Source organism: Leucopleurus acutus (genome assembly GCF_964270905.1).
Source record: "Leucopleurus acutus genome assembly, chromosome: X".
Lineage (NCBI taxonomy): Eukaryota > Metazoa > Chordata > Mammalia > Artiodactyla > Delphinidae > Leucopleurus > Leucopleurus acutus.
The window spans coordinates 15739328-15762804 of NC_139148.1; the positions used below are offsets into that span (position 1 = coordinate 15739328).

The following is a 23477-nucleotide window of genomic DNA, read 5'->3' on the forward strand; positions in this document are numbered from 1 at the left end:
ATAATTTGTGACACCACCAGTTTTGAACATAAAAGTCACAATCTGTGGGCAGAGGGCACAGCATTTAATATTTAATGTAGTCTTTCTAGACACCTCTAGGTTTTTAAAGTTGTTTTGGTTCTTGTGATGGTGATGGTGGTGGTGGTGTGCGAGGGCATTGTGTGTGTGTGTGTGTGTGTGTGTGTGTATGTATGGTTGATGGTATGAAGAGGAGATCAAACCACAAGAGAAAACATGGGTTTCTGCCCAGTTTTGGAGACTGTCACATTCCCTAGGGATTTCGATTACCAAAGTCACTGTCACCAAAGAATGACAAAAACTTGTGTTGCCTGTTGCAACGGACTGAATGTTTGTGTCCTTCCAAAATTCATATGAAAATCCTAACCCCCGCTGTGACGGTATTGGGAGATAGCACCTTTGGAAGGTGATTAGGTCATGAGGGTGGAGCGCTCATGAACGGGGTTAGTGCCCTTCTAAAAGGGACCCCAGAGAGCTCTCTCACTCTATTTCCTCCATGTGAGGACACAATGAGAAGTTGGCAGTCTACAACCCTGAAGAGACCCCTCATCAGAACCTGACCATGCTGGCACCCTGGTCTTGGGCGTCCAGCCACCAGAAATGTGAAAAATAAATTTCTATTGTTTATAAGTCACCCAATCTATGGCACTTTGTTTTAGCAGCCCCACGTGACTAAGACATCTGTTTATCCTTGTTTGGTTTATAACTCATCATCAGAGCATACACGTAAAGGCAGGGATTCCGTACTGTCAGGACACCCTCGCCATGGCTGGCCACTCACTTGGGATATGGTAACAGTCTTTGAAGTTTTCTTTGACGCGTCCACTCCTCTGTGTGCAAGCGAAACGTGTTCTTCTTTATCTTCTTCAGGACTTGGGGAGTCAAAGATATCAGGGCTTGAAAGGGAAGACTGGATAAAGCCAAAAGAAAATGCTCTTGTCAGAATTACACCTTAGCTGACATAGCTTTTGTTAACATAATGCAGTGTGCCTTTCAAAGCACTGACACTTCTATTTTGTTTGTCTCCTCATTATAACCATGGGGCAGAAAGTGTGCTATTATCTGTGTGCTAGAGAGAGTGGCAGAACTGAGACTAAGATTTCCTAGACCAGGGATCTTTCTTTCTATGGGATCTTTCCACTGATGCCCGTTGGTCATTTCATCCATGTGAGCATCTGTCATCCATCTTTTCCTGCTCAGAGCCTCTCTCTTTTTTTGTAAACATTTGCTGCCGTGTGCCAAGCACTCAGCTTGGTACTGAACTTAACAGTGACATGCCAGACATGGTCCCTGCTCTCACAGGGTTGACAGTCCAGTGGGGAAGGACACACAGGTGGAGAGGAAGCTGCCTCTAACCTGCCTCTCCTCCATTCCCTCCGGATCCTTTTCCAGAACCACCAGGTCTATTGCATATTGAAGTGTCTAAAAGGACTTGTCTGAGAGGAAACCATTTCCGGGGGCAAAGGATCACTGCCCCTGCGGATCGGTGACCAGCGTTTCTGCAGCCCCAGAGAACAGCCCTGCCTGCCAGCACAGCAAGCTCACGTCTAATTTGGTGCCTGCGGCTAAAACGCTGCCCTCATTGCTGTGGGCAATCATTATCCATTTTGGATTCCATCTTTGCTAAGGTGTACTTACAGAATGGCAGCATCTCTTGGTAAAAGATGGGGATAACACTCCTACTCTTTCTGCCTCGCTGTGAAGATCAAAAGCTGGATGAATGTAAACCAATTCACTGGAATCACTTGGTCAAAAATGATTACTGTACTAGAATTTCCCTATTTTAGGACAAAGCAGAGGAAAATAAGAGTTCCTGTGGCAAGGAATCTTTTTAAACGAAGAATCTTCCAGAGATATCTTTAGGTGAGTTCATATTCAGCCTTACCTCTATGCCTTCTATCCCTGTGGTGGGAAAATAATCATATTTAGAATCACTGCTTGGCACCATTATAGAAAAAAATCCCAGTTACAAATACTGTTTGTTTTCTTCTGTTTACTTACTAAGCAATACATGCAGGGAATTTTAAAGCGATGTTTTAAAATGAAAAGGTCTTGTTTGTTAATCTTCATTTAATCTGAAAATCCAATTACCTAGAATAACACCCGCCTCCAACCAAGCTTTCTTTTAATCTAAGCTTAATTACCTTACAATGCCTGTATCCTTTCATTTTGAGATTTTATTCCAAAGGCAGTTTCCTCCTACATAACCTATGATTCATGAGCTGCCAATCAAAGCTTGCTCTTTGAATTTGATAAACATAAACAGCTCAAGCTAGGTTGAGAGGCCCCAGGATGGGGAGTCATGACTAATGTATTTCCTCGATCATTCCCTCCAATGGCCTTTTAGGAATATGTCCACATCCACCAATCCCATTTTGCTATGAAAAACCTACAGGTGCTAACAGGAAGAAGAGTAAACATGAATTCAATGTACCTATCCATATAGGGATGGATAGGAATGAAGGGAAGCGAGTACAGTAATTACACTTCTTTAAAGCACAAATGTATCCTGCTGTTTTAAGTCCACGAGTAAAATTGTTCCATATCAAATGTCAAACTTTGAGCCACCATTGCCATAAGCTTCCTGTGGTCAAGAACCATGTACCTCTTATTCCCAGTTGCAGCCTTGGTACCTGGCACAGAGCTTAGCCTATAGGAGATGCCCATCAGTATTTGTTGAATGAGTGAATGAATCAATGTGTAATCTAAAAGTGCAGAGAAGATGAGATGCCTTTACCAGGTCTCCCCCAAATATATACAAACTCTCAGACATGGGATGTAGGGACCAAGGGTGGGATGGGGGGTGGTAATTCAAATTTCTCTGTATTTAATTCTGATGCCTCAAGGCCCTCTAGATCTTGAAAAGTTAGGAAGGATTTGGAGGGGAAACAAAAATGATGAAGGATCTATAGAGAAGATATGGGAGGTAGGATTAAAAATTTAAATACAGAGATACTAAGAAGCAATTAAATAGGCTGTGTGTTTATGAGGGTGTGGAGAGGTGAGAGGGAAAGGGGAAAGAAGGTGGTATTGACACAGTACTCTATATAAGAGTGAAAAAGTAAGCCACTGTTTCAAGTCTTTCTCCCCCAAAGATGGTAATACACAGATATGTCTCCTACAAAGAGGAAAAATAGGATGACTCAAACCACACTTCCAGACCCAGTGGATATGAGAGAAGACGTTCAAAGGAAGTGGCATTCTTTTTCTTCTAAATGATGACCCCTTAGGTAGAGTTAGTAAAAAGTGTCCTGGGAAACCTGAAAAAGGTTAATTCCCTGGCATCTGGGTGAAGGTCCAAAGGCCTTAGTCCTGCATTCCCAGCAAGGACAAGGCAATCTGATGTATAGAGATAAATAGATAGACAGACAGAGATATACACACACACATACACTGCTTGCAGAAGCACCAAGAGTTTTCTACAATGACATTCACTTCAGTGTTTATGATGAATGGAAACAACATAGATGTCCAGTGACGGCGCACTGGCTAGATAAACGCTCATATATTCCCAGGCTAGAACTCTATCTAGGCAGCCATTCACTGTGACGTGACGGAAGGATGTGTAATGACAGGGGAAAGGTGTACAGTGTAAGGGGGAAATGCAGCTTCTAAAGCCACGTGTTCTGTGTGATCCCATTTTTGAAGAAATAAAAGATATACAGCAAGAGGTTAACAGTTCTTAGCTTGGGGGAGCAGGATTACTTACTTCTATTACTTGCTTTTTTATGCATTTCTTGCTTCAAATGTGGTACAATAAATGTGTTACAGGTTTTCTAATAAGAAACAAAGTTGTTCAGAATGACCCAAACAAAAACTTCCATGGGTTATCCGGAGCGTTCTGACTGTTGTCTCCTGCACGACCAGGTGCCTCGTATGTTTAAAACCCAACTCCTAAAGGTCTGTGCGGGGTTCCGTGGAGGAATGCCAAGGACGGGGCTTTGGGAGAAAAAGCCTGGGCCACTGCCAAGTGCTGTAGAGCGGCAGATCCCTTTCTTTTGCTTTTTTTTTTTTTTTTTTAAGTAAAGTTCTCTTTTGTTCACAGACCAAACCAGCCTTGCTCTCCTTTCCCACCAGAAAACATGCCATTTTGTTCTTACCAATTTCATTTTGGGTTCAAACAAGAATCCGTCTGGAAGGAGAGAGAAGGAAAGTGGGACTAGGGGTTCCCCACCTCGCTGGCAGATACACAGAGAACAAAAAGAAAGAATCACTGCTTGATTCCAGAAGACTCTCAAATCACTTCTGGTCGGCAGCGGATCTCATGACCGCCCTCTCCCAGCGTGTCCTCGAATCAGCTGCTTGCAGAACAGTTCGTAGCTAGAGTCCCTGATCTTTCCTGCCTTCCAGCTGTCGGCAAGCGAGGAGGCACTTACGGACGTCAGGGACTGGGACGGAGGCCTCCTCCCCGTGGCTTTCGGTCTGCTTGTGGTTGGGTGACTGAGTTTCTCAGTAGATGACACCACGGAATCAAACCCTTCTAGGTCTAAAACAAAAGTAAAACAGATTTTTTAAAGAGCATCAACAGGAGTAAGGGAAGGTTCTTATGCCATAAGCACCCCTTTTCCTTAATAATCATCCTTTAGGTCAGGATTACGCTTCATCATTTATGAAGGCTGTTTACATCCTTTGGTTATCCCATCAACGTGATTCAAACGGAATGAAAGAAATCACCTCCTCCTCGGTCTAACAAGCTATTATGGAGGAAAGAGAAACGTGACTCTTCTTTCCCCCTTCAACAGCTATATTCATAAATCTCTAAAAGCTACAGAAAGATGAGTAAAGGAGGAATCCTCTTTCTTCCACAAATCCAAGTCCATTTTGGCAGATAAAACATTCTTGCAGTCACAATACTATAAGCAGTTATCTCAAGGTACAATATCCTTGCGCAAGTGAATGCTGGTCGTTGATTCCAGAAGACAAGAGAGGGCAGCCTCCTTCTCTGGCTGTACCGTAATACTCTGACCATCACCCTACCATTAGATTCTTAACCCCCTGGAGATGGAGAGCAAGCTTCTGTTTCTCCAGATGACTCACAGAGCCCCGGACCATTCTGTTTCCAGAAGCATTGCTCAATGGAGACAATGTCTTCTTCAGTCATCAGTCTGCTCACTCACTCACTCACTCCATTATGACTGAGCAACTACTCTGTGCCACGCACAGAGCTAGATACTAAGGCTACCCCAGTGAGCATGGCAGAAACAGGCCTGTCCTCAGAGAGCTCCCACCTCTGTGACTGACAGATGAATGGAGCATCGTTCAGCTCACTGCACCTGGCATGTGTCCAGGAGGAAGGCCTTTGTCTTCACTTCGCCACCTCCTTCAACAAACGATCAGGCCAAGGGAGTCACCTGGTCCTACAGAGTCCTGGGGATTTACAAACCAAGTGTAGATCTGTGTATGATGCACAGAGGGATGGCTGGCAGATAGGCGCAGACCCTGAGACTCATTACTGCTGGTGAATGGGGACACGCCATCTCTTCCTGACAGGGAGACTGCTTCATTCGCCATGCCAGGCACTGCCTTCCCAAACCATTCCCATTCTCCCTCCTAACAGAGCCCCGGTTTTCTTTCAGGACAATGTGCCCAGCAGAGGCACGTCTGGTCTAAGCCAATGATGGCAATCCTGTTCCTCTTTGCCTGTGACTGGTTTAGAGGTAGCCATGTAGCCCAATTTGGATCACTGAGAAGTAAAAGGAAGTCTACTGAGAGCCACTGGGAAAGAGATTTCCTCTCTGTCTAGAGAGAGGCAAGTGAGGCGAAGGTCATTTGTGTTGCTGCTTCCTCTTCCCTCCTGCTTGGGAAGCTGTTGTGTAAGAATAGGATGCCTGGAGCTGTGGATAGGTTTAGTGTCCTTATAAGAGGAGAAAGAGACTAGTGCCCCCTCACCTCCTCCACCATTGAGGACACAGTAAGAAGACAGTGCCTGTGAACCCGGAAGAGGGCCCTCAACAGACACAGCATCTGCTGGTGCCTTGAACTTGGCCTTCACAGCCTCCAGGACTGTAGGAAATACATGTCTGCTGTTTGAGTTCTCTTATGACAGAACTGGCAGACTAAGACAGGCATGAATTCTGAGCTAGGTTGTCTGGGTTCAACTCCCAGCTCCACCACTAGCCGCCACCTGTGTATCTGGCATGTTTCTAGTCTCTTCCTGTTACTTCTCGCGGCAGTAGTTTTCAGCCTCTTTCCTGCCATTGTGCGAATGACTAACACGTGAGATGGATGCTCTTGGAGATCTTGAGGATAGCCGAGCAAAACAAATGGAAAGAGCTTGGGTGACTGACCGCCCCAATGAGCCACTCACCCACCCTGAATGACCAAGTGTCCAGGCTTCTCACCGTGTGAAATGAATAGCCCCCTGTTATTTCAGCTAATTTTACTCAGATATTCTTTATTTGCAACTGAAAACATCTTAAACTGCCATAATTGCAAACATGCTGACTCAGGACAGAAAAGATAAAAATGATGTGTGTTTTTCTTCCCTCCTTATTTTGGGGAGAGCTCTTTTGTTGAGGGTTATCATAGACGGTCTGGCCGTGTGACAGCTTTATTCAATTAATGAACAGTCAGGTGTTGTCTGCAAACTACTTCCTTTAGTGGAAATATGCAAAACCAAGCACAAGTCACTGGTCAGGACAAACCATTACATTACACCTGGGATTATATTACATGACTTTATTTCCGCATCTGGTGAATGAATAATTACTCAACATGAACTCATTTTATCAGGGCAAAGCAACTGTAACCAAAGGTTAACTCTCTGAAGAGACAGCACAAGAAAAGTATCCGTGGTGCTCTGAGGCCAAGGAGCCAGTCAGCACCCAACGCCAGAGCGAGGCTCCTGAAAAGGGCCCCGTCTGGCCAGCCAGTTCAGAGAGGCTCGGGGCAGGCCTCTCTAGAGCCCGTTCACTGGCCTGACCCTCTCAGGAGCCTTCCCTTTAAGAGAATCTTATTTTCCTAAAAGATTCCCCTTGAGACCCCACCCCAGGACTCGCCTCCCCTCTACCAATTCCACCTTGTTTGAAATTGAAATTACCAATTACACACTTGGATTGATGCCAAAAGCCATTATCTGACATTAATGTCCCCCCAATTAATTTTTTTAAATCGACTTTTCTCTGATTACAAAAGTAATACGTGCACAATGCATACTTTTTAAAAGCCATAAAATGGTAACAACAAAACAAAGTCAACTATAATCTTGCCACCCCGAGGCGAGTACTATTACTGTTTTGGTATATTTCCCTTCAGGCTTTTTTCTATAAATAGATAGCCTAGTTCACATGCTATGTAGTATTTCATTCTGCTTATTTCACTAAACATTATATGCCATGACGCTAAAAATCCTTCATCAATATTTTGATTGTTGTAGAATCTTCTATTGCATTGCAATTCATGACTTAGTGAATCAATCCCCTATCGTTGGGTAAGTGTTTTCAAATCATTCCCCCTCTCTCTGTTGTTCTTTTTTTTATTTTAATTAAGGAAAAGTGCTGCACAAATATCCTTGCATGCACTCTGCAGCCGGTGAGTTTAGCGGGTTCCCCAGCGGGGCCCTGGAAGTAGGGAATAAGACCCAGGGCAGGGAGGTCTGCTGGTGGGGAGGTGGGTGTGAGGGGGGTGGAGGACACGAAGCACACGGGGCTGGGGAGGGGGTGTGCCAGTGCTGAGGGCCTTGGCTGGGCGCTGCCAGGGGCTGAGACCGACCACCTAGGTCATGGCTCCATCCTGGAAACAGAAGCCAGCTCAGGAGGCAAACAGAGCAGGCTGAAGTGATGAAAGAACAATTAAAAGCCTGCTGGCTCCGGTTCTCCACCTTGGCTGCAGAGTGGAGCCATCTGGACAATTTAAAAAAAAAAGGCTCCTGCCTGGACCCCACCCTGGGACTGACTGGATTAGTCTGGGGCGCCGTCTAAGGGCAGGGCAGGCTCTCCGTCTCCCCAGGTTTATTAGTTTGTTAGTAGCAGCCACATGCAGGAGCGCTGCTCCAGAAGAGGCTGTGGGTGGGGAGGGACAAGCCAGGACTTGATCACGCGGAGGAGAGGAGAGGGCGCTGGGGCCGAGGGCCATCGGGTGAGCGGCAGATGTCCCAGGGCCGGCCCGGTGAGGCATCGGCAGCAAGGCTCCTCACAGGGTGGGTCCCCTGCCGACCTGGTGTGTGAGCAACAGAGGCGATCAAGTGGCAACCAAAGGCTTGGGTGACCACTGGTGACGAGTCAGAAACACAGCGGCTGGAGAGAGAAGGAGGCACTCGAGGGGGCCGAGCATGCAGAGCGGGGTGGGGGAGGGGAGCGGCTGGGATGGCCGCAGGCCCCCCTTAAGATAGACTCAGCACATCCCCTGGTGTGCAGGGACAGACAAGGTCACAGCCAGGAGACTTCTGCTGGACTCCATCTGGGATCCCTCCCCACCCTCCTGGGCCCCCTGAAATAGTGAAGTCCCAGGGGGAGCTGAGGGTTTGCCAACGTGTGAGAGAGGGGTCTCTCCTAAATCACACTTTCGAAATGACTTAGAGGTGGCCTGGTGTCTGTGTGACGCACTTAGACTGTGAGCCCCAGGAGGGCAGGGACCCATCTCTGCGCTCTCATAGCCTAGCGCCTTCCTGGGGCAAACATGCTTGACATTCTGTGAATGTAGGAACAAATGAACACACCCACGAATGAACCAACTCTCAAGAAAGAACTCTGATTGCAGGCGTGCAGTTTACAGAGGTGGCTGCTAGCGGGCAGTGAGGCAGCAGCTTTGGGGTGGAAGGCAGCCTTCTATGCCAGGGCTGCAGAGGAAGCCTGGCCGGCCCAGTTCGTTTCACTGGCTGAGGTCTGCACTAAAAAGTCCTGCACATGCTGAAGCCTGGCCGCACTCAGCGAGCACACTCAGCCGGAGTCTCCACAACTGATGGCCCAGAGGACTGCCTCGTCTCTGTCACTCAAGAGTAAGAGGAGAGGGGACTTCCCTGGTGGCGCAGTGGTTGGGAATCCGCCTGCCAGTGCAGGGGACACGGGTTCGAGCCCTGGTCCGGGAGGATCCCACATGCCCGTGCGCTGCGGCTGCTGAGCCTGCGCTCTAGAGCCCGTGAGCCACAACTACTGAGCCCGCGTATCACAACTACTGAAGCCCGCGTGCCTAGAGCCCGTGCTCTGTGGCGGGAGAGGCCACTGCAGCGGGAGGCCTGCGCAAGGCAGCGAGGAGTGGACCCCCGGCTCGCTGCAACTAGAGAAAGCCCGCACGCAGCAACAAAGACCCAACACAGCCATAAATGAATGAATGAATGAATGAATAAGTATGTAAATAAATAAATAAAAGAGTAAGAAGAGGGCCGAGTCCTGCAGGGGAGCCGCACTCTTAACCTCCTCATGCAGACTCAGCTACACTGAACTTTCTACATTTGAGCTCATAAAAAACACTTTTGGGAGACAACAAACAAAACCAAAGTGCCAGAAAGAAAAAGACGCACCAAGGATGAGGTCACTTGATGAAACGGGAACCTCAGACCTTGAACTTCGACTCACTTCTGCTTTCTGACAGCGAAGGGGGAAACTCTTCAGCACTGTAACGCAAATTTTCAATGGCACAGAGCATGCTCTCATGACTGTGGTCGCAGTAGCTGAGATTAACAGAATTTCCATGACTAACCCGTTGTGGTGCAAAGAAAATGTCCCAATTTTCATGGTAGTTTTGAAATGAATCAGGCTGAAACTTGATATGAGCTTTCTCGCCTGGCTAGGAATTTTTCCCCTTAATAAAAAATGGTTTTAATGCCCATAAGCCAATCCAAAACTCTGAACTGGCAAATGCCGGGTATTTTTTAAAAGTTAGTTTCATACGGATGAGAAGCCCTTGGCTCTTCTGATACTTGGAAGATGAACCCTCTGCAGACATACAGGGATAATTCATGTTGGACACAGAGTCGGCTTGGAAAGGCCTTCGACTCTTCATGGCACACAGAGTTGCCCATTTTCCACGAATTTAAGTCACAGCCTATTTAGTTCAATTAGAAAATGTGGGCTCATTTTCCATCAATGGGAGGGATGGTACCAGTGACCACAGGTGACCTAAAACACATCCACTGAAAACCCGGACGAGAAACAGTCAAAAGTCTGAGACGGGCCAGCTGTCACCAAAGGAACTGCTTGTGAGCTCCTAAATGGCTCTGTTTATTTATTGTAGCTCGCTGCTCTGGGCTTGAGAACGAGTCCTAGAATGGAAGTTTCCTACATTTGAGGCCTGGCATTGTCGCTCCCTCCCAATATCTCTGGAAACCACCTCATCTCCTGCATGTCTCTGTCAAGGATCCTTAAGTCTGCTGGAACTTCGTGCTTGGAACCGCTGTAATGGATTTCTCAGTCCAAGTCCTGTACCACTCCACAGGCTGGCTACCACCAGAGAGAGATGTGTAAAGTGCCGATCTGAGTACGTCCCTTCACTGCTTCAAGTCCTTCCTGAGTGCCAACGAAATCCCAGTGCCTTAGCATGGCCAACACACCTCTGCCCCTTGGGTGACTTCCTCTTCTCCCCTCCCGCTCCTTTCCTCCCTTCCCCTGGAGACATCAAGGCTTGGCTTGGCAACTAAGACCTCTTCCAAGAATGCAGACTGCACCCTAAAACTGACCTGAGCACTCCCTAGACACTCACACCAATCTCCGCATTTAGCACCCTGAACTAACAGTCCTTGCCGACCTATCTGTCTCCCTTACCCGCCAGGGAAGAAGCCGTGGTTCTTATCTCTGTTTTTCCCAGGCCTAGCATCATACCTGGCTTGCAGTGAGTGTTCAAGAAATGATTATTGAATAAATGAACAAACAACCTTTCTGGGCTTCAGTTTTCCCACCAGAAAAAAAGGAGAGAGTTATCTGAGCTATCAGCTTTGCAGGGTTATTCTTTTGTAAATGAGAGATTATGTGAAAACCCTTTCAAATCACGCAGGTAGAATTTTGTTTTCAGACACCATTGATGCAGTTGTGGGATTTGGGAGCAGAGATTTAAGAGCAAGTCTAACTCTTAAAAAAAAAATAACCCGTGAACAAAATTTTTCTTTTAAGATTTAAGATGAGAAAACCCTAAACCCACAGGGCCACAGGTACCTCCTCTACAATGAGGAAGCATCTCAAGGTAGTCTGGAAAGGAGAAAATCTCACCCTGCATGTAAATCCATTGACTAGTGTGGAAAATCTGTGCAGACTACAAAGACGGGCCCATTATTAGGGGTCAGTGAACACCTGTGTTAGCTGAGTCACCAACTGAAAAATTCTCATTCGAGCAATGATTAGATTCTGCAGGAAAATAAGCCCTCCAAAATGTGTATGGATACAGCAGATTTGCTGCTGTGTTTTCATTTATCAACCAGGTGTGAAGTTTTCAAGACACAAGCTGCTGGGAGTAAACAAGTTTGGGCTACCGGTCAGCCACCCGACTCCTCCACCCTTCACACGTGCTTATTCAATCCTCACAAAAACCCAGGCCACGCAGGCTACTCTATGCCATAGAGGGAGAGATGGAAGGTCAGAGGTTAGACAACTTGAACAAGGTCACAATCAGAAAATGGCAGGGCCCACACCCAGATTCCTGCTGGTGGAATTCCTTCCACTACAGAGCACTGGACAGACAGCAGGAACATTTGACCTTCCTTCTTAGCCAACTGATAGTGAATTCTGAGAACTGTTTCTACATCAAGAACAAGAAAAGATGCCAGGAAATGTAGTGTGTGTGTGTGTGTGTGTGTGTGTGTGTGAAGAAACCACTCTATGTTCTGATAACAAGCTGCCTTTGTTCTATTTTACTAAAATGTGTTTTTAAAAGGACCAAAAAGGGGGCTGGCTTCCTTAAAGAAATCTCTGGCAAGAAATGCAAGGTGTTAGGCAAGTAAAGGAGGAATGTTTGGCGATTCAGTACAAAGCAATTTTTACATGGAAACTTGTAGCTCAAGAATAAGAGAGGGAGATGGAGTTTATTTACTCATTCACTTAATCAAACATTTATTAAATACTGTGTGCCAGGCATAGTGAAAGTTCTGAGAATAAAAGTACCATCACTTTATATCAGCACTATCCATTAAAACTTGCTGCGAAAGATCCTTTTTGACCCACTTCCTAGAGAAATGGAAATAAAAAAATAAATAAACAAATGGGACCTAATGAAACTTAAAAGCTTTTGAATAGCAAAGGAAGCCATAAACAAGACAAAAAGACAACCCTCAGAATGGGAGAAAATATTTGCAAATGAAGCAACTGACAAAGGATTAATCTCCAAAATTTACAAGCAGCTCATTCAGCTCAATATCAAAAAAAAAAACAAACAACCCAATCCAAAAATGGGCAGAAGACCTAAACAGACATTACTCCAAAGAAGATATACAGATTGCCAACAAACACATGAAAGGATGCTCAACATCACTAATCATTAGAGAAATGTAAATGAAAACTACAATGAGGTCTCACCTCACACCAGTCAGAATGGCCATCATCAAAAAATCTACAAACAATAAATGCTGGAGAGGGTGTGGAGAAAAGGGAGCCCTCTTGCACTGTTGGTGGGAATGTAAACTGATACAGCCACTATGGAGACCAGTATGGAGGTTCCTTAAAAAACTGAAAATAGAACTACCATATGACCCAGCAATCCCACTACTGGGCATATACCCTGAGAAAACCATAATTCAAAAAGAGTCAAGTACCACAATGTTCACTGCAGCACTATTTACAATAGCCAGGACATGGAAACAACCTAAGTGTCCATCAACAGATGAATGGATAAAGAAGATGTGGCACATATATACAATGGAATATTACTCAGCCATAAAAAGAGATGGAATTGAGTTATTTGTAGTGAGGTGGATGGACCTAGAGTCTGTCATACAGAGTGAAGTAAGTCAGAAAGAGAAAAACAAATACAGTACACTAACACATATATACGGAATCTAAAAAAAAAAAAAAGGTTCTGAAGAACCTAGGGGCAGGACAGGAATAAAGACACAGACGTAGAGAATGGACTTGAGGACACAGGGAGGGGAAAGGGTAAGTTGGGATGAAGTGAGAGAGTGGCATGGACATATATACACTACCAAATGTAAAATAGATAGCTAGTAGGAAGCAGCCACATAGCACAGGGAGATCAGCTCGGTGCTTTGTGACCACCTAGAGGGGTGGCATAGGGAGGGTGGGAGGGAGACGCAAAAGGGAGGAGATATGGGGATATATGTGTATGCATAGCTGATTCACTTTGTTATACAGTGAAAACTAATACAACCTTGTAAAGCAATTATACTCCAATAAAGATGTTAAAAAAAAAAACTTGCTGTGATGACGGAACCGGCTATATCTGTATTATCCAATATGGTACCACTGGCCCCATGTGGCTACTGAGCACACGGAATACAGCTAAGTGTGATGATTTCAATTAAATTAAATTTAAATAGCCACATGGGGCTAGTGGCAATGAAGATCTCTAACGTGATCCTACATCACACTATTTCTTCTCATATATGCTCAGTTGCTTCATTCAGTCCATATTTCCTAAGTGCGTCCTATGAGCCAGGCTCTGGGCTAGGCATGGAGGGGGATGCAGGGGTGAACAAAGCAGCCATGGTCCCCGCCTCACGGAGCTCAGAGCCCCCTGAGAGGGACCGAATTTTACAGACATAATTACAAATTCTGCTAGCTACTATGAGAGACAGGTAAAAGATGAAATTAGCAATGATAGCATGGTGACCTAATTTAGATCTGCGGAAGGGGTCTGGGAAGGGGCTGGGGCGCACCTTACTGAAGTCTAGCGCTGAGAAGTGAAGTTTCACGTGCATCCATAGCAAACAGTGTTAAGGGGGGAAAAGTAACATTTCACTTTTGCATTCTTTTTTTTTCTTCTGATATTGGCTACTAATTTTTTTTTACAACATCTTTATTGGAGTATAAAGGTTCTTCAGAACCTTTTTTTTTTTAGATTCCATATATATGTGTTAGCGTACGGTATTTTTCTCTTTCTGACTTAACTTCACTCTGTATGACAGACTCTAGGTCCATCCACCTCACTACAATTAACTCAATTTCATCTCTTTCTATGGCTGAGTAATATTCCATTGTATATATGTGCCACATCTTCTTTATCCATTTGTCTGTCGATGGACACTTAGGTTGCTTCCATGTCCTGGCTATTGTAAATAGTGCTGCAATGAACATTGTGGTCCACGACTTTTTGAATTATGGTTTTCTCAGGGTATATGCCCAGTAGTTGGATTGCTGGATCATATGGTAATTCTATTTTTAGTTTTTTGAGGAACCTCCCTACTGTTCTCCATAGTGGCTGTATCAGTTTACGTTCCCACCAACAGTGCAAGAGGGCTCCCTTTTCTCCACACCCTCTCCAGCATTCACTGCTCGTAGATTTTTTGATGTTGGCCATTCTGACTGGTGTGAGGTGATACCTCATTGTAGTTTTGATTTGCATTTCTCTAATGATTAGTGATGTTGAGCATCCTTTCATAAACATTGCTCACTACAGGCCCAAATTTGCTATTGAAAATGATTTAGTAAATAAATAATGTATTTATTAGAAATCAGACTTACGCTGTCATTCACAGGAATGTAAACAGGCACAGCCTTTTTTTAATGCCGTTTGGCAATATCTGTCACAAAATGTAAATGTGTACACCTTCAGATATTACGCTTTAGAAGTTAACCCACAGCAATGTTTGTGTACGTATAGAATGACATATTTATGAGGCCAGTGGTGTTCGAACTGTTTACCAGCGTACCTCCTAAAATAAATTTAAAAAACTATGTACTCCCCCCAACAGGTTAAGTTGACATCTAAAATTTTACATAAGTTTTAGTCACAAAGGATATAATTTCTGCTATATTCTAAATATTGATATTTTAAAATATAACTATTGCTGTCTTGAGTATATTCAATGTAAATTTGAATACCACAGCAATTTAATGACCGCCACCATCCACTTTTAAAAAATCATTAATAAGCTTTTCTCTAACAGTTGGAAATTCTGAATCATTCCTTTCCCTCTTTGAATTCATATTTCCATCATACTTCCACCACTGAATTTTATTCTAACGCAATGTTTTATGCTTTCGTTAATTTTGTCCATTGTTAATTTTTTCATCTTTTTCTGCTATAAGAACATGTATATAAATTGAGAATTATAACTTTTTCATTTCCTGAAATCGTAAGGCTCTAGGGGTAAAAATTACTTTTTTCTGGATTGAGTTATCCTTACAATTATTATTACTATGCAAATGATCAAAACATATGTATACACATACTACTCATTTTGATAAGGAATTTAATAGCATAACAAAGTAGAATTTTACTGGGCTTCTCCCACAATCACTTCATTTGTATCTGTATGACTCTTATCTCCAGAATGACACGGTTTGGTATCGATTCTATTCCTATTTTTCATTTTATAGATGTAAGTGCCAAGAAACTTTGTTAACACAAAAATAAGTAGATAGGAATGGAAAGAATTTTGTTATCACAATGTCACTTAATTCCGTGAAGTCCTTCCAAGTTACATACCAAAAATCAGACAGTGGTCTAGCATCATCAAGAACTATTTTTAACTATCTATCGATGGACAACTCAGTGGGTGCCTCCTTCAGTTTTGATGGAAGCAAATAATTAGAAACCAACCGACTTGTAAAAGGAGTTTTTGTCCAGTCAACAGAGTCTTTCAGTTTCTCAAGTCTAACACCAATCTCAGAATTGCCTCTGAGTTTGCACCAGGGGTTTTTATACCCCTGGAGCGGGCAAGAGATTGGCTGTGCCATGTGAGGTGGGAAAGGGGAGTAAGAAGGGAAAAGCAGCATGGCACCGGGGCTCTCAGGAGATGAGCTTGAAGAAAGAGCACATAAGAAGATGAGGCACTGTCCACGGCCTGAGAAGTCTCCATGGTCCCCCAAGGTTCATGTCGTCCTATTTGCAGATCACTGTCCTAGGGTGGTCTTTGCAGCATTGCTCCTAGTGAATTGGTTACAGTAGAGTCATGCAGTGGAATATCATGTAGCCTTTAAAAGTATAAGGTTGACCTACGTGACTTATGTGGAAAGATGCCAAACATACATTATTTAGTACAAAAGAACAAGTGTGGACTAGAACTGTATTGTATTAACATGATCACATTTTTAAAACATCCAACCATCCATCCATCCATCCATCCAGTCACAGCAAGACTTCTAAAGGTGTGTACGACAAATTAACAGTGATTACCTCAGGGAGAGGCTGGGATACCAGGGGACTTTCACTTTCTAACTTTCTGAGTTCTTTCATTTTTTGAAAGTGAGCACCTTTTCCCTTTGTAATTGGGGGGTGGGGAGCAGCTCTTTAATATAAAACGCCAACTGAGCAAATCATATGAAACGATATCCGATACAGCTGTCAAAATCTCAGCTGATTTATGTTATGTGTTCAAGAACTTTCCTATTTTCCAAGAACAGTAGTCACGGCAAGAATGTAGGTTGATACTTGGTTCTTCTCTCTATCTGAACTGCAGCTGTACCAACTACAACTCAGAAAGCGCCTGTTTTGTCTCAGCCACGTCACACCATGTCTATATTTTACAACAATCCTCTGAGGTAGGTGGGCATTAGTAACTAACCCTGTCATAAAGAAGAGGAAAAAGGAGCTGAGACTCACTCAACCTGGACTGCGGAGCTACGAATTCAATTCTGAAGCCACCCGAAGAACTGGTATGCATTCACGACAAAGTTATCCCCAATGCATACATAAAGTGCCAAGAAAAAGAAGGTCAACATTGCGAGTCTCTCAGTAGGTCAAATGTGTTCAATTTTTAAATTGGAGATTATATCCTTTCTACCAGGCGATGGCATTTGTTTTTTAAAAAGTGCTTCGTTAGTAAAATAAAAACCAGCAGGCCCTCAAATTAGGCTTTTTTGCGGGGGTGGGGATTGGGGGTAAGTGAGCCTGGGAAATTCCAAAGATCACGCACCACCCCGGGAGAAAGGACTCCCGCCTGGGGAGGCGGAGAGTGCTACCACAGGGCATCGGGAAGCTAAAGAAAGATTCTCTGGCTTGAAATCAGGCCTCCCTGTTCACTGACACCTCATCTTAGCTTGTCACCACCAGATCCAGTTCCCTTCTAATGGGGCCCCAACCTCACTCTGCAAGTGCTCAGCACTTTTCTCTTTTAATGAACCAAAGGCAGTGGGAAGCAGAGTGGGCTGAGGTTCCCAGACCATGCCCTAGCGAGAGTCCATGGCTACAAGGAGTCTGATAACTCAACTTTCCTCCTTAATAAAGGGGAGTTTGTCTACAACGCTTTTAGTATGACAAAGGGGTACTTGAGCATCGTTTTCTGGCAGGTTGTGTATCCCTCTGGATATTTACAAGTCAAAGAGAAGCCATAACAGGGCTCTGCCAATCCCTGAATCCACAGCCAGTGGGTGGAGGGGGCATCGCAGGCCAAGTAAATGCCACGTGCAACCTGAGAGCTGACTGTCACCTGTTCCCTTCTTGCTTCCACATTCATTCCCACCTCAGAGGCCTCAGTGGGGCCCACTGCGGATGTAACACGGGATACTACATACGCCTCTTTGCTGTGTATAGACTACTTTGAATCCACTAGGTGTCCCTCTGCATTTGTATTCTTAAAGCTGAAAATGGTCTCAGAGTGTAGCGAAAGCAGAGGTGTTTAAGCAGCTGGGCTGAACGAAGAATGCCACGGGCGCTGACCACAGAGAGGGAGGCGACCAAAGTACCAGGGGAGGGCACACCACCCCTGCACACAGGTGAGCTTCTGGGGCTGGCCACAAGTCCACACAGCTAGTGGGCACTGCGACCCTCTCCAAGCCAAGAGCCATCTGAAGGATGCTTGCTGCACACCCAAATGCCCCCCACCCCCAATCTCACCAGTCACTCACTCTCGCTCAGGGCAGGCTGATGGCTGGGGGTGGCTTGGGCAGGATGACACTGTTCGCTCTCTGTGTTTTAGAATAATTCACACCCCCAGATACATCACTTCCAGGAGGTTATGCAACACTTATGATCGTCACCCCCACTTGGATCTGCTTAACCTCCACCTGTGCTTGTACAGTTGGCATGAAACTTTTCTTACTGGCACTTTGAATGTTTATTGTTTTTGTGCTTATCGGATGTGATGGGGTAAAAGTAGTTTGTGGAACCCATGAAAAGTAAGCATGAACCTAATCCATGCGACAGACTGCCAAAGGCCAGGATTGCCCTGCCGGGGGCCAAGCAGGCAGAGGTGAGCACCTCAGTTTTGGTCTGGACCGATGTTTCTAACTATGTAGATGTGTCAGTGGAACCCTGACACAGCAGACTCTCGGAAGTGCTGAGAAGGACAAGGGCTTGCCATCAACCCATCTTCTCTAAGACGGTGAGGTGATTTGGAAACCAATGCCGGTGGCCAGAATGGCCTCATTTACTCAGCACAAACCTAGGCTGTGAGCCCTAAGAATCTTAGGCGAGAGGTCGGGAACCAGGGGAAGGGGCACTGGACGGGGAGGCCCAGGCGGAGAACCTCTTCTGAGCCAAGGCTAAGTCCTGAAGGGCGGGGAGGAAACCAAAACCGGTCAGAGGGACTGACTAGGTTCAAGACCCAGCAATCACAAGCTCAACCTGTTTCACTTCCTTGGTATAAAGCGTTTGACCCTAAGCACAATCTCTTTTGCCTTCTATCACCACGCTTGAGAAATGCATAGTGCTTCTCAAATCATCCTGATACAAACTGAAGTTTGGTCATGACTGGTGTCCCTGAATAGGAGCCAGAGCCCCACACATGCACACCCCACAGCCTCATGTGCAGAGTCGATGGTGACATAGCAGGGACCACATCTTCCTCTCCTCTGCACGGGTAATGCCAGCCACCTTCCTGATCCCAAAGACCATGTCTGAAGGTCACTGGTAAAGGGACACTGCCTGTAACAGTGAGCTGTGGCTCTCAAATGAAAGCTCTCACGTCAGAGCAACTAACCCCAAGAGAGCCGAGAGGTGTGGCTTGTTCACACACATGCTCAGCCAGCAGCCCTTCTGGAACACTCCAAATGTCACCCATGGTGTTCTTTAAGACAGGCAGGACACAGTATATGTTGTCCTATTAAACCCGAGAAATTGCTCAATGACCTGAAATGCTACAAGGCCCAATAACTGGCTCTCTAGTTCCAAAAGGGGAAAGTTAAAATATAAAAATGGGGACAGAAAAACCAACAGCCCAAAGCCTGGGATCTAACTCTTCCCCGAAATCTGTCCAAGAAATCCCAAGAAATGGTTTCTTATGGCATAAGGCAGAAATTTCAAATAAGTTAAAATTTTAATCACTTGTTTATAGAGGTTTGGTGTCATATTGACAAAACTTTTGTGTTACTGGTCACTATTAAATTGCTTTATACTATATACGGTCTTAAGCTTTACCACACAGATTTCTAATTTAGCACTGATTAAATTTCATGTTTGTTGTTGTCCTCTCACTTAACATCCACTTAAACACTGGGTATTAAATCTTGGCAGAGTATCTAATCCCAAACGTAACACCCTTTCTGTATGAAAATCAGATGCAAATTGTATCATTTTTTTCTAGGGCAAGGAGAAAGAGGATGAGCGTTCTCTCTCAAAGGTCGTGGCAACTTCCTTGGTCCGTGCTTAGGTGAATAACTTAAATATATTCACTTTTTTGTATATAAACTCACAAGTTTCCAAGAGCTCTGAAACCATTTTCACACTCCGTTTTATAGAGATTCTCAGGAAATTAGATGGGCCATCCCAGGACCATAAGGCTGCACTCAACTGAGGGGACACTGTCCCTATCCCAGCTCTTCCTAACTCACCACTGGATTCTTGGCACTGACTGGGCTTTCTCAACTTCGGTGCTATTGACAGTGGCATCGGATCAGTCTTTGCTGCAGGGGCTGCCCTGTGTACTGTAAAATGTTTAACAGCATTTCTGGTCTCCACCCACTAGATGTCAGTAGCATCCCCACTCCCACCTCCACCCCCAATTTGGGACAATCAAAAATGTCTCCAGGCATTGCCAAATGTCCCCTGGGGAGACTGGTTGAGAACCACTGATATAGACCAAGCTCAAATACTGGAAAATTTGGGCTCCACGGGTCAGGGGGAACTAGGTTCAAATCCAACTCTGTGATTTACCAGTTGGTTAACCTTGCCCAAATTACCTGACTTTCTTCATTCCCTGTCCAGTCCCTGTAAAACAAGAGACAGTACACCTCCCTCACAGGGGTGGTGATGATGAGAAATATATAAAATATACCAAACGTCTAGTAGGCACCCAGTGACTATTAGTTCCTTCTTTCCTTCTGCTTGCTCGCTCCCACTGCTATGATTTCACCACTATAACCTCAGGACAACAGTAGAGGGAGATGAAGAGAGAGAGCGTATGCTCTTCATTGCACTGGAGGAATGATTCTAACACTAGGAGGTAATACCCACAGTTATGTTACTCAGAAGAAACTATCACAAATTGTACCTCAAAGAGGAATCAAAGATTATAAAGGCCTGTTCTACCCCCAAATATTCTTAGAAAAGCACTCCTAAGTCTTCCAAACGCTTTGTGATTATTCTATCACCACAGCTGTGACGATACGTATCAATGCCCAGGTGGGCCCCAATTTAAGAAAACTGTGTAAAACAATACACTTATTTAACACCTCGAAGGAACTTACTTGTATTACAAAATGATTCCACTACAAGCTTTTAGAGAGCTTCCTTAACACACCTAAAACATAATCCTATTTATAAAAGGTTGGTTTATAGACAACTCAGAAACACTAACATAGTGGCTATTAAATAGATATACAAAGCTGTTTTATAAAGTGAGGCAAAGGTGTGTGTATCTTTTCTTGACATTGAGACCTCAAAGTGAATGCTCAGAAAATTTCAATTAGCTCTCTTTTCTTTTCAGTAGCTTTACTGAAGTATAATTTAGATACCATAAAGTTCATCCATTTTAAGAGTACAACTCGATAATTTTTAGTATTTACAGAGTGTGCAACCATCAGCACAGCCCAGCTTCAGAAGCTCTCCAGCACCCCAGCCACAAGCAATTACTCTTAATAGCATTCCCAGGGCACAGGCAGGGAAGTGCTTTTACATTTCCTGGTCTGAATGAACCACAGGCCAAGAGGCATTGGTGAGAGATCCGAGAACAAGTTGAAGTTTGCCTTCAAAGCTTCCAAACCAGTTCCACATCCTAAGACCATAGACTGTAAAGCTGGTAATACCTGGCCCCAAACTGACTGGCATGTGAAGTGTGGGTCTGTGGGGTCAGTTGAAAAGATAGAGGGGAAATCAGCTTCCTCAAGTGAACAGGGGTGGTGTCCATGTAAAGAGACGGAAGTGGGAAAGGTATGATGAGATTTGAATAGAATGGAAAACAAGAGTCAAAACAAAGAAGGCAAGCAACTTAGGAGGAATGAGAAGGGCTTTTTTTTGAAGTCAATTAGTTGAAACTAGATGGCTCAGTTCCCAGGCTGCTTCGCACCTGGAGGCCTGTTGCTATGTGCTTTAGTGTGAAAGGAACAGAAAATCTCCGCAGCATTGAAGTGTAACAGTAAATCCCACCATGCCATGGGAACTACAATGTGCACATAATAAAAGTAAATGTTACGGCACTTGACTCTGCGGCCTCTAATCTCCCATTCAATCGGAACAGAGGTTCTTCCGTCAGCAAGAGAAAACCAGACAATTTAATTTTCATTTCTATTCATGTGCAGGCCTGTGTTGGAGCTCATCCATGTTTCCTATTATGTTACTTGAAATATGGCCGCATAGTTTGATACAAACAGTATCTCAAACTGACATCAACAAGTTAGCTTTGGACCAACTGATTTCATTCTAAATTATCTCGGGCTGACAGATGCTGGTAGCTGCCCACACGAGATCTGAAAAAGCCATGCTCCCTAATTTAATATGATAATAATTTAAAATTATAGCTTCATTAAGAGGAAACACAGATTTATTTATAGCTAACAACGATGATTTCCAATGGCTTTCAAGGCTGTATTCTGTTATTCGCGGCGGCCCGCATTTGGACAGCTTCAATTGTCTGAAACACTAACAAGACATTCTGGTACAAATAATTTCCTTCTTGATTCAAAACAATGAACAAATGCTACAAAAGCAGATATACAAAAGCAGCCCTGAAGAGAGCCAGCCCCTTGGCAATGTCCTAATCTTGACCAACCCATCTGCAAAGAACATTTCTGCATCTGGACCTAAGACACTTTGCTTAAACTCCTCTCCTCCGTTGGCCCCTGTGATGTTGCAAGAGCCCACTTTTCCCTTAGATGAGGGCTTTGCACAAGGTTTAGTCTTCAGTTCTAGGTCCTTCTTTCTCTTTTTTCATGGTAAGGATTTTATTTATCTTCTTGACTTTATCACTTTTAAGCAAACAACAACGTTAATAATAAGCACCTCTGTCTTTTGGCAGCTCATCAACAGATTTTACGTAATTCTGGAAGGCAAGGTGAGGAAGCTTAGAGAGACGTTAGAACTCTTTATAGAGGACGAAGCTGAAGCTCAGAGAGCTGGTGTAAGTTACAGAAGGTCACCCAGCCAGGAAGCAGCAGAATCAACAGCACTCAAACCCAGGTCTGCAGACGCCAAGCTCTGCCCGCCGCTCTGGCCTCAGCCTCCACCTTCAAGTCCTCGTCCAGCACTGACATGGGACGTCCACCCAAATCTCAATGTCAACATGCTTAAATTTATCACGTTTCCCCCCAAACCAGTTCCTCCTCCGGATATGCTTATTTCTACCCAAGTCATTTCCCCCCACCGATCAGTCACCCAACCCTAAAACCTCAGAGCTAACAAATCATTCTCTCCTCCTCCCAAATCCCATCTGTTCCCGAGGACCAGCGATCGTTCTCTCGATTGCTGCTTGCGCAGCTACCCCTGGTTTCACAAGCCTCTTCTGAGCAGCTCCACTCTGGCTCCCTCTCACTACCTCTCAGGCGAACTATCAAATAACCTGGCTCCCTGACACCCACCTTCCCTTCATCTGATTGGTCCCACAAAGCTCCATCGCTTATTATCTGAATTTTTAGACCCGATCATGTCACTTCAGTGTCAACCATCAAGAGCTCCCACTGCCTGCAGAAAAAATTACAAATCCATCCCTCTCAAACTCAATCCAGCCCCGACTTCCATTTCCGGGTCAGCACCACCCCTCCACGTCAGCGCAAGCTCTCTGCCGCAGCCAGGCCAACCTACGCTCAGGTATCAGCCCTCTCCCTGTGATTTCCCTGCCTCTGCCTCTGCCTCTGCCTCTACCGAAGCGAATCCAACTTCCAGATCCAGGTAAGTCTGTCCCCCTTCAGGGAGCCTACCCTGACATCCTAGGCACCAAGGAGCAGCCCCAACTCTGATCAGTCTTACTTTCTACCACTCCGTCAGCATTTAGACAGACCGTCAGTGTTACACTTTCCATTTGCCGTCTTAGAGGCCGCAACAGACCCAAA

The 23477-nt window shown here is 44.8% G+C and overlaps 1 protein-coding gene across 1 annotated transcript in view; it reads right to left on the reverse strand.

Annotated features, from left to right (window-relative positions):
• SH3KBP1 (SH3 domain containing kinase binding protein 1) overlaps positions 1-23477 on the reverse strand; it is a 344251-nt gene that overhangs the window by 8478 nt on the left and 312296 nt on the right. The window contains exons 14-15 of the mRNA XM_082864220.1: positions 4395-4504; positions 800-928 (exon numbers count right to left, since the gene is read on the reverse strand). Of these exons, the coding sequence (XP_082720346.1) occupies positions 800-928; positions 4395-4504 (239 nt within the window). The remainder of the gene's footprint in view (positions 1-799; positions 929-4394; positions 4505-23477) is intronic.